General features: G+C 66.6%; 1 protein-coding gene across 1 annotated transcript; it reads left to right on the top strand.

Moving 5' to 3' along the window:
- Positions 1–363: 363 nt before the first annotated feature.
- On the top strand, positions 364–11078 carry MCOLN1 (mucolipin TRP cation channel 1). Its single transcript, XM_040990359.1, has 14 exons — positions 364–500; positions 3151–3362; positions 4262–4429; positions 4538–4703; positions 5273–5381; positions 5595–5691; positions 5807–5906; positions 6121–6227; positions 6964–7113; positions 7285–7386; positions 7753–7875; positions 8117–8332; positions 10079–10203; positions 10820–11078. The coding sequence occupies exons 1-14, from the start codon at positions 479–481 to the stop codon at positions 10854–10856; spliced, it is 1734 nt and encodes a 577-aa protein (XP_040846293.1). The 5' UTR covers positions 364–478; the 3' UTR covers positions 10857–11078.
- Positions 11079–11642: the final 564 nt, after the last annotated feature.

Consider the following 11642-nt stretch of genomic DNA (forward strand, 5'->3'; position numbering starts at 1 on the left):
CGAGTCACGAGCTGGACGGCGGGCGGCGGGCGCCAAGCAGGCTGGGGAAGCTGCTCAGGGGACAGCCCCTCCTCCACCGAGCATGCCCGTCGGCGCTAGGACCGCGCGGCCATCTCGGACGAGCCAGTCTTCTCCGGTCCCCCCCCGCCACCCGGCGTCAGCACGCATGCGCACGGCCGAGAAGGAGGGGAGGGGCTGTTTATCCTGGCTGGGAGCGGGGTGGGCGTGGCTTTTGGGGGGTGGGCGGTCACGTGCGCTTCCCTGTGCGGAGGGGCGGGGCGCCGCCCGGGTCATGTGACCGCGCTCGAGTCAGCTGACGCGGCGGAGGGTTTGAAGCGGCGCGGCCGGGGAGCGAGGCCGCAGTGACAGCGGCGGGCGCTCGGAGCCTGTCCGCCCGGCTGCCCGGCTGCCCGGCTGCCCGGCCGCCCGGCCGCCCTCCTGCCCGCCCGCCGCCGCGTCCCGCGCTCCCCGGCCCGGCATGGCGGCCGTCGCGGGCTCAGGTGAGGGCGCGCGCGGCGATGTGGGGGTGCTCCCCTCGCAGCACCCCGATGCGAGGCGCCCATGCAGCCGACCTACCTGCGGCGGCGGAGCTCCCCCCTTGGAGTCTCCCTTTGGAGACTCGTCTCTCTCCAGGGGACCGTGGGCTGCTTGCTGGGAGCCGGGTGGCGCGGGGCTGGGGGTGGACGCCCCGGATTTCGGGGTTCCCGGGTTCTGATGGCGCTAGCGGAGTTTGGGAGACTCCACTGACTCCATTCCGAGCAAGGGGCCGCCTGCCTGCACCCCGGACTGTGTGTGTGTGTGTGTGTGTCGGTGGGTGCTGGGGAGTTTGGGGGAGACACCCCACCGCCCCCAATCCTGGGGGTCACCTTTGGGGCCTGGAAGTAGAGCTGTGACATCTGATGAGGCGTCCCCAGCTAAGGTAGCCTCAGGGATTCAGGGGTTCAGGGAGGAAGGGCCCGCCCTCTGGCGTCCCTTGGCCTGGCTTGTAAACAACCTGGGACACATCCCAGGTAACGAAGGGAGGGACTTGGAGGAGGGAGGTTGGATTTGGAAGCTGCCTGCCCCGCGTGGGTTCCACCCAGCCAGGTGGGGCAGGTCCTAGATGGACACGGAATTCTCCCAGTGGGGCTCCAAAGCTCCCCTGGGTCCCCAGGAGTTGGGGGGGGGGGTCACAGCCTCAGGCTGTTGCAAATGACCCACGCAGATGTCTCCTGCTGGCTGCAGGGGCTGGACCCATAGCAGCTGCAGGTTAGCCTCGGCGAGGGGCTGTTGTTATTTACATTAGCGCCAGAAATTCAGCAGGATAATCCTGCACCTTCAAGCACCAGTCTCCCACACACACGGGTGCATCTATCTGCTCCACTTCCTATCCAGCTCTCTGCTTGTGGCCTGGGAAAGCAGCCGAGGATGGTCCAAAAGCCTTGGGACTCTGCACCTGCAGGGGAGACCCAGAGGAAGCTCCTGGCTCCTGGCTTCAGATTGGCTCAGCTCTGGCTATTGTGGCCATCTGGGGAGTGAACCAGCAGGATGCTAGATCTTTCTGTCTCTCCTCTGAAATGCAGAAGGACAGAGAAAGAGGAAGCATGTATCGTTCCTCATATGACTGCAGTAGTGGGGGCCGGGGTGCTATGGCCAGGGTCCTGGAGCTCAGTCTAGGCAATGCAGCTCTCCCCTGCGTGCGTGTGTGTGTGTGTGTGTGTGTGTGTGTGTGTGTGTGTGTAGGGTTGCATGGGGCCGTGAGCTAAGTACTGCTGTCCTGGCTTGCTGCCTGCCATGCAGGGAGCTGGCTGGGAAGCAGAACTGAGACTTGAACCCACGTCCTCCGGTATGGGATGTGGGAGACCCAGGTGGCTTACCTGGTACCACCCGGTGGCCTGTTGTTGGCAGTTTTTAAATGAGGACTTGGGGGCAGGGGGGGGCCAAGAAGTTGTGGGATGGGCATCCACTGGACAGGTGTGTGTGGGGGGGTCACCAGCAGGGGTGGGGTGGGGGCGAGTAGCAGGTGTGGGGGTGGGAGGGATGAAGTTACCTGCGGGGGAGGGGGAGTGGCAAGTGGGGGTGGGGCAGGTGTCACCTGGTGGCGGAAGTGGCAGGTGGGAGATGGGGGTGGGCGGCACCTGCTGGGAAGGGGGAGGAAATTGCAGGGGTGGGTGGGAGTGTCATCACCTGTTGGGGGAAGTGGCCAAGTACGGAATTTGAGTCTGTGGCTCGGCGACTTCTAGGAATCTGAATGCCCGTGACGTGGGTTTTTGAGGGCAAGTGCGTCCATGGCTGGTCATGGCTGTTGCTGCCAGCCAACCGCCCTCCCGCAGGCACAGCAGCAGCCTCACGGGACCGGGTCAGGCCGAGGGCGAAGGTCTTCGTCGTCGTCCTCTGGGTGTTTGTCCGGAGCCGAGTGGACTGTGACTGTGCAGAGGGGGGCTGCCTGGAGGCAGGGGGGAGCCAGAGTGCTGAACGCCCGGGAGAAGCCATGAGATGCCATCCCTGGCTGTAGTTGCAGAGCCCACGGCAGGGGCATGGGCAGGCCTGTGATGGCACCACCCATGTTGGGGGGTCCCCATCTTGGGACATGGCATCCCAAGAGGCATCCCCACAGGAGGTGACCACTGCCCCATGTAGTGTGGGCGGAAGCTGAGGCCAGGAGAACCTGTGGCCGTCCGAGTGTGGCCACACCTAGTCGCATACCCTCAGAGCAGGGCTGCTACATAAAGCCAGGCAGTAATGACTGGTTAAAGTCCCCATTTATCCAGATCTTTTTTTTAAGATTTATTTATTTTTGTTGGAAAGGCAGATTGACAGAGAGAGAGAGAGATCTTTGACCCACATGTGGTTCACTCCCCACATGGCCACAACAGCCAGAGCTGAGCTGATTCAAAACCAGGAGCCTCTTCCAGGTCTCCCGCACGGGTGCAGGGTCCCAAGGCTTTGGGCTGTCCTCGGCTGCCTTCCCAGGCCACAAGCAGGGAGCTGGATGGGAAGTGGAGCAGCCAGGACTCAAACTGGCATCTCTATGGGATGCCAACATTACAGATGGCAAATTCACCCACTGCACCCCAGTGTGCCAGCCGCCTACCCGGGTCTTGGACTGAACTCTGTGGCAGATGGGACCGCCTAGGCCCCGGTCCTTACTGCCCCCATCCTGTTCCACAGAGTCGGAGCGGCTCCTGACCCCCAACGCCGGGTATGGGACCCAGATGACAGCGGGGGCTTCCCCGGCCCCTGCCACCCCCCTGGAGGAGGAGGACCTGCGGCGGAGGCTCAAATACTTCTTCATGAGCCCTTGTGACAAGTTCAGGGCCAAGGGACGCAAGCCGTGCAAGCTGATGCTGCAGGTGGTTAAGATCCTGGTGGTCACTGTGCAGGTTAGCTCCACTGAGTGTCCCCTGCCCCGCCACCGTGACCCTGAGCCCCCCTAACCCTGAGCCTGGAAAGAGCGCCATAGGAACAGAGCTGACTCTGCTCGCCCCCTTCCCCCATAGGGTCAAAGTGAGCAGGCAAGGAGCCCTCTAAGATCCTTGTGTGTAGAGGGGGGACGGCGGCAGGGGCGCGGGAGAACAGTGTCCTGGCAGCTGTTATGGCCCCCTCCTGGGATGAGCCAAGCCCACCGAGTCTCAGAGAGGTTGCAGGTCCTGGGCCAAGTCACATAGCAGAGCCCCGGGGACCTGGACAGATGTTTGTCTCTCTCTGTCTCTCTCTCTCTCTCTCTCTCTCTCTCTCTCTCTCTCTCTCTCTCTCTCTCTCTCTCGCATGCTAGCCCCTGGGGGCAGGAAGATGGGTGACAACTGGGCACTGCTTGCAGTTGTTGTTTCTGAGGCGGGCAGGGCTGTGACCCCACCCCTCCCAGTGAGTTCCCATCTTCTGATTTCCCACCCCCCTGTCCCCAGTACCCTCTCCCTGGGTTGCCTCCGCCGCCTGGCATCCAGCATACAGGGCCGGTGTCCAGACACACGTTTAACGTCCCAAAGAACAGAGGTTCGTTTTGGATCATAGTTCTGGGCCAAGGTCGCACGGGCTGGCCTCTCTGGTCACAGTCACCCCGCTGGCATAGTCCCAGAGTGGCACCTGTGTCGCCCGGCGTGGCCAGGACGCCCACCGGTGCCCGCTGCGTGCCCTGCCAAGTGCAGACGGCAAAAGCCAAATCCGAGCCAGGCACAGGTGCCTGTCCCCTTCCTCCCGTGCCAAAGTCTCTCCCGCCCCTCTTGCCAGTGCCCTGCGGGGTCCCCATCCCAGCAGCACCCCCTTGCCCTGCCCCTCTCAACAGCTCATCCTGTTCGGGCTCAGCAATCAGCTGGCCGTGACATTCCGGGAGGAGAACACCATTGCCTTCCGACACCTCTTCCTGCTCGGCTACTCGGACGGGGCAGACGACACGTTGGCGGCCTACACGCAGAAGCAGCTGTACGATGCCATCTTCTACGCCGTGGAGCAGGTGGGCAGAGGTGGGCACAGGGTGGGTTAGGTGGGCAGCAAGCACCCCCAGGGGACCAAGGCTCACCTGCTCCCCCCCTCACCAACCCCTTCGCTTGTCTACCTGCAGTACCTGAAACTGCCAGAGGTGTCGCTGGGCAGGTACGCCTACGTCCGGGGTGGTGGTGGCCCCGGGGCCAACGGCTCTGCGCTCGCTCTGTGCCAACAATACTACACCCACGGCCACGTGGACCCAGCCAACGACACCTTTGACATCGACCCGCGGGTCGTCACTGGTGAGCCAGGCCCCAGGGCTGCTTGGGACGCACATCCTGGCAATGCCACTTTGCCCTTGTCATGGCGTGTGCCTGGCTGATGGCCAGCGGATGGAAAGCAAGTAGTAAGGCCGGGCTGAAGTCAGGAGCTCGGGACTCCATCCGGGTCCCCCGTGTGGGTGGCAGGGGTGGGGAAGGAACCGAGCCAGTTGGGCCCTCACCTGCTCTGCCCCCCCTACCCCCTCGGGTGCGTGAGCAGTGAGCTGCTTTGGAAGTGGAGCCGCCGGGACTCGAACCGGGGATGTGTGTGGGTGTTGCAGGCGGTGGCTAAAGCTGCTGCCCCTGTCACGACGCACCTGGTATTCCTTCATGTCATCCTTGACCACACTTCTGGGGGGACCCCACGAAGCTCCAGGCCCTGGCTGGTTCCCTACCCGGACCGGGGCGGGACACAACAGGCAGTGAGCGACAGCCCCGAGCGGGAAGTGAAGCTGGGAAGAAGGTTCTAGGGCACCAACCCAGCTTCCCTCCCCCACCACTCCACCGCCCAGCCTGAAGCCCTCTCCCTAACTCCGCCCCCCAACCTTCAGACTGCATCCAAGTGGATCCCTCAGAGAGACCCCCGGGCCCCCCCAGTGAGGATCTCGACCTTGTGGACGGCAATTCAAGTTATAAGAACCTCACCCTGAAATTTCACAAGTACTGCCAGCTCACCCCGGAATAAGGGGGGGGTGGGGTGGGGAGAGGGAAGCATGGATCCTCACTTCCCTGTTGGGGAGGGGAGGGAGGGTTACTTCCTGTGCCAGTTGCAGTCTCAGCAGCAGGGGCCCCCTCAGGAGGCAGGGGCCGGGCCCTGGGAAAGGGGCAGGGCCCCCACAGCAGCCGGGACCAACCCCTCTTCCACCATGCCAGGCTCATCAACGTGACCATCCACTTCAAGTTGAAAACCATCAACCTGCAGAGCCTGGCCAACAATGAGATTCCAGACTGCTACACCTTCAGCGTGCTGGTGAGGGCGCCGTGCGGACCCCTGGGGGTGCTGGGGGTACTGGGGGTGCTGGGGGTGGGGGCAGTGAGGCTCATTCTGGCAGGGGCCACCCCCTCTCCCCATTCCGGCCTGGCAGATCACGTTTGACAACAAGGCGCACAGCGGCCGTGTGCCCATCCGCCTGGAGACCTGGGCGCACATCCAGGAGTGCAAGCACACCAGTGTCTTCAGGCACGGTGAGCTCCCATCCCCGGGGGTGAGGGGGGACTCCCTGCAACTCGCAGCGGGGGTGGGGGCCAGCGCCGGGGAACCCCCCCAAACTCCATCCCGGAGCAGGCACCCTGGCTACCCACCTCCCGTCCTTGTCCGAGTCCCCCGGACCTGCCCGACCCGTCCACATGTGGGTGGGGGGGTGCCCCCAGCCTGGTGCCACCCGCCCCTTCCCCGCAGGAGACAACAGCTTCCGGCTCCTGTTCGACGTGGTGGTCATCCTCACCTGCGCGCTGTCCTTCCTGCTGTGCGCCCGCTCGCTGCTCCGAGGCTTCCTGCTGCAGACCGTGAGTGTCCCTGTGCCGGGGTGCCCCTGGGTGGGCTCCTGGGTGGGCTCCTGGGGGCCCCTGGGTGGGCTCCTGGGTGGGATCCTCGGGGCTCCAGAGTGGGCCCCTGGGTGGGCTCCTGGGTGGGCTCCTGGGTGGGCCCTGGGGGCCCCTGGGTGGGCTCCTGGGTGGGCTCCTGGGGGCCCCAGTGTGGGCCTCTTGGTGGGCTTCTGGGTGGGCTCCTGGGTGGGCCCCTGGCTGGGCTCCTGGGTGGGCCCCTGGCTGGGCCCCTGGCTGGGCCCCTGGGTGGGCTCCTGGGTGGGCCCCTGGCTGGGCTCCTGGGTGGGCCCCTGGCTGGGCTCCTGGGTGGGCTCCTGGGTGGGCTCCTGGGGGCTCCTGGGTGGGCTCCTGGGGGCCCCTGGGTGGGCGGGTGGGCTCCTAGGTGGGCTCCTGGGTGGGCCCCTGGGTGGGCTCCTAGTTGGGCTCCTGGGTGGGCTCCTGGGGGCTCCTGGGTGGGCTCCTGGGGGCCCCTGGGTGGGCTCTTGCAAGCCCCTGGGTGGGCTCTTGGGGGCCCCTGGGTGGGCCCCTGGGTCGACCCCTGGGTGGGCTCTTGGGAGCCCCTGGGTGGGCCCCTGGGTGGGCCCCTGGGTGGGCTCTTGGGGGCCCCTGGGTGGGCTCCTGGGTGGGCCCCTGGGTGGGCCCCTGGTGGGCTCCTGGGGGGCCCCTCACCGCCCCGCCTGCACCCTCCCCGCCGCAGGAGTTCGTGGGGTTCATGTGGCGGCAGCGGGGCCGCGTCATCAGCCTGTGGGAGCGGCTGGAGTTCATCAACGGCTGGTACATCCTGCTGGTCACCAGCGACGTGCTCACCATCTCCGGCACCATCATGAAGATCGGCATCGAGGCCAAGGTGAGGGAGCTGCAGGCAGGCCCCGCCCACTGCCAGGAGCCCCGCCCCTGCCCCGGAGCCCCGCCCCTTCCAGGAGCCCCGCCTGCTCGCTGGAGCCCCGCCCCTTCCCGGAGCCCCGCCCCCGGGCAGGTCAGGGGCGGGGCCAGATGGGTTGACTTTGGGCTCCCTCAGAACCTGGCCAGCTATGACGTGTGCAGCATTCTCCTGGGCACCTCCACGCTGCTCGTGTGGGTGGGCGTCATCCGCTACCTGACCTTCTTCCACAAGTACAACGTGAGCCCCCCGTGCCCCCATTCCCCGCTGCCCCTATGCCCCCGTGCCCCCACGATTCCATGATAAACCCGGACACGCGCCCACAGCCGCCATCCGCCCCTGGCCTCTGCTTCCCACCTGCCCCACCCCACGTACACCGGTCTGTGCCTGCTGGTTCCCACCCAGCTGAGTCCAGTGTGGGACACCCCAGGGCCCCTCGCAGCCCGCCTGGGGGAGGGGTCCACACCCTCACCCCGGGCCCTCTGCCTCACCCGCTGCACCCTGGGGCCCTCTGCCCCGCCCGCTGCACCCTGGGGCCCTCACAGCCCGCCTGTGGGAGGGGTCCACACCCTCACCCCGGGCCCTCTGCCCCGCCACCCCCTGCAGATCCTCATTGCCACTCTGCGGGTGGCCCTGCCCAGCGTCATCCGCTTCTGCTGCTGCGTGGCCGTCATCTACCTGGGCTATTGCTTCTGCGGCTGGATCGTGCTGGGGCCGTACCACGTGAAGGTAGCGGGGGGGTGGGGTGCGTGCGGGGCCCACGCCACGGGGGAGCATCCCTCGCCCCACCCGCCCCTGGTGTCTCTGCTGTGACACTGGCTGTGCCCGCCCCCCCCCCCCCAGTCCCTGGTTCTCAATCAGGTCCTCCGTCCCCTCCGACCTCCCCGTGACCCTGAGGTTGACCCTGTGACTTTGCCCTGACCTTGGCGTTGCCGTGCCCACCCGGCCCCTTCCCCCCGCCCACGCGCAGTTCCGCTCGCTGTCCATGGTGTCCGAGTGCCTCTTCTCGCTCATCAACGGGGACGACATGTTCGTGACGTTCGCGGCCATGCAGGCGCAGCAAGGCCGCAGCGGCCTGGTGTGGCTCTTCTCCCAGCTCTACCTTTACTCCTTCATCAGCCTCTTCATCTACATGGTGCTCAGCCTCTTCATCGCGCTCATCACGGGCGCCTACGACACCATCAAGGTCAGCAGGCGCCCGCGGTGTGGGCCGGGGAGACCTGGGGGGGGGGGAGGGGGGCGCGCTGCCCTGGCCCAGCGCAGGGAGGGAGGGGCGAGGCGGAGGGCACGTGGGGATGGACACTGGGCGTGAGGTGGGGGCGACACAGGGGACGGGAGGACGCCAGCGGTGAGATCAGGGGGCATGAGGGATGGACAGACGCCAGGGGTGAGATCAGGGGGGCATGAGGGATGGACAGATGCCAGCGGTGAGATCAGGGGGGCACGAGGGATGGACAGACGCCAGGGGTGAGATCAGGGGGGCATGAGGGATGGACAGATGCCAGGGGTGAGGTGGGGGCACGAGGGATGGACTGACGCCAGGGGTGAGGTGGGGACACGTGGGGACGGACTGATGCCAGGGGTGAGGTGAGAGGCACGTAGGATGGACTGACGCCAGGGGTGAGGTGGGGACACGTGGGGACGGACTGATGCCAGGGGTGAGGTGGGGGGCACGTAGGATGGACTGACGCCAGGGGTGAGGTGGGGGCACGTAGGGTGGACAGACACCAGGGGTGAGGTGGGGGGACGTGGGGACGGACTGACGCCAGGGGTGAGGTGGGGGGCACGTAGGATGGACAGACACCAGGGGTGAGGTGGGGGGCACGTAGGATGGACAGACACCAGGGGTGAGGTTCGGGGAGGGGACACGTTGGGACGGACACCGTCCACTGCGGCTGGGCAGGTTCCCGAGTTCAAGGTTAACAGCTGCGCCCAGGGAGGGAAGCTGGCCTCCCCAGTAGGGCTCACTTGGTGCTGCCCACGGAGCATGCTCAGCCTCTCTCTCACCGTTCTGGGCCGTGTCCCTGAGCAAGATGGGTGCATACGTGGATCTGTAATGTAACATAGATTTTTAAAGATTTATTGGCAAGGTCGAGTTACAGAAAGAGTAGGAGGGGAGCGAGACGTTCCATCGGTTGGTTCTCTCCCCACGTGACCGCAGCAGCAGCCAGGGAGGGGGTCAGGCTGAAGCCAGGAGCCACGAGCCTCCTCTGGGTCTCCCACACAGGTGCAGGATCCCAAGGCTTTGGGCTGTCCTCGGCTGCCTTCCCAGGCCACAAGCAGGGAGCTGGATGGGAAGTGGGGCTGCCGGGCGGATGTGGGGTGCCGGCATCGTATCTGAATTGTGACTTTGGCTGAAATCCCGTTGTGAATTCGGTTCCATCTCTCTCCAATGCCTCCCAGCCCATGGCGGCCAGGGGCAAAGCCAGCTACAGGGCTGAAGGGACAGTAGCAGCTCACAAGAGCCGGGATGGGGACAGGGTGGGGACAGCCCAGACAAGGGCCAGGAAGTGGAAGGGACGTGGGAAGGGCCTGCCCACGGTCACCTGCGGGTGCCTGCCTGCTGTGTTCTCGTGCGTGGGCCCCGTGCAAAGAGACACCTGCTTGATCCTCTGCCCCCCTCGCCCCCCGGGAACCACCCTTGACCTTGCCGCGACACCTGTGGCCGCCACAAGTGTACGGGGTCCGGCTGTGTGCTGTGGTCAGGCGCCTCTCGGGCTGTGTGCAGCCGGGCTGAGGGCACCCACCAGGGGGGGCTCCCTGTGAATGCCCACAGCCCCCAAACAGCCACAAGTGTCCGTCACAGCTCGTGCTTAGGTCCCCCGGGGTGGCGGGGGGGAGCAGGTGGGAGGCTGCCCCCCGGGGTGAGCAGGGGCAGGTGCCAGCCATGTTCTCCCCGCCCGCTCCCCGCCCCCCCGCCTTGTCCTGCCAGCACCCAGGAGCCGGCGCTGAGAAGAGCGAGCTACAGACCTACATCGCACAGTGCCAGGACAGCCCCACGTCGGGCAAGTTCCGCCGGGGCAGTGGCTCGGCCTGCAGCCTCCTCTGCTGCTGCCGGTGAGTGCAGGGTGCCCTCTGACCTGGCTGCAGGAGGGTGCAGGGTGCCCTCTGACCTGGCTGCAGGAGGGTGCAGGCTGCAGGGTGCCCTCTGACCTGGCCGCAGGAGGGTGCAGGGTGCCCTCTGACCTGGCCGCAGGAGGGTGCAGGCTGCAGGGTGCCCTCTGACCTGGCCGCAGGAGGGTGCAGGCGGCAGGGTGCCCTCTGACCTGGCTGCAGGAGGGTGCAGGCTGCAGGGTGCCCTCTGGCCTGGCTGCAGGAGGGTGCAGGCTGCAGGGTGTCCTCTGGCCTGGCTGCAGGAGAGTGCAGGGTGCCCTCTGACCTGGCTGCAGGAGAGTGCAGGGTGCCCTCTGACCTGGCTGCAGGAGGGTGCAGGCTGCAGGGTGCCCTCTGACCTGGCAGCAGCAGGGGGCAGGGGTGCCCTCTGACCTGGCCGCAGGAGGGTGCAGGCTGCAGGGTGCCCTCTGACCTGGCTGCAGGAGGGTGCAGGCTGCAGGGTGTCCTCTGGCCTGGCTGCAGGAGAGTGCAGGGTGCCCTCTGACCTGGCCGCAGGAGGCTGCAGGAGGGCCGGGGTGCAAGGAGCTGACGGCTTTCCTCCCACGCCCTCGTCCCGCAGGGACCCCTCGGAGGAGCATTCGCTGCTGGTGAACTGACCACGAGACCGCGACTGCCACTGGATCTTAAGCCTGACCCCTGCCCGGGACTGCAGTGGGGGGTGTTGGGGGGGCGGGAGAGGACCCCTCCCCACCCGCCGCTTATTTATTTACAGGATTTGCTTCTAAGGATCCGCTGCCTGCCTTGCCCTGTGAGGGCCTGGGCAGGTCGGATCGGACACTGGGGGAGGGATGGGAATTAAAATAAACAGGAAAAAGAAACCGGCTTCTCCTTTCTAGCAGGCCTGGCAGCCTGGCTGCCACCGGTCCGCGCGGCCCCTTTAAGACGCCGGCCACGCTCTGCAAAGGGCACTGCAGCGGCCGACCTTCCCAGCATGGCGGGTGTGGGCGGGGCCGACCTTCCCAGCATGGCGGGGTGGGCGGGGCCTACCTTCCCAGAGCGGAGGCGTGGGCGGGGCCGGCCTTCCCAGCATGGCGGGGTGGGCGGGGCCGGCCTTCCTAGAGTGGAGGGATGGGCGGGGCCGGCCTTCCCAATATGGCGGGGTGGGCGGGGCCGGCCGTCCTAGATGGCGGGTGGGCGGGGCCGCGGCCTGCCGCACCGCGAGCCACTTAAAGGGGCCGCGGGGCGGTGTCGGTGCAGGGTGGACCGCGGTGCAGGGTGGACCCCGGCGGTGGCGGCCCCTGGGTGAGTCCGGGTTCCCCCTCGAGCAGCGGCTTGCCCGGCGTCTGTCCCCTGCCCGTTCCCCGTGGCTCCCAGCGAGCCGCCCCACACCTCCAGCCCCTTGCCCCCGGCGGGTGAGCCTTGGGGAGGGTTGCATGGTGGTA

The sequence above is a fragment of the Ochotona curzoniae genome, unplaced genomic scaffold, assembly GCF_017591425.1.
Source record: "Ochotona curzoniae isolate NIBS_2020 unplaced genomic scaffold, NIBS_Ocur_1.0 contig_605, whole genome shotgun sequence".
Taxonomy (NCBI): Eukaryota; Metazoa; Chordata; class Mammalia; order Lagomorpha; family Ochotonidae; genus Ochotona; species Ochotona curzoniae.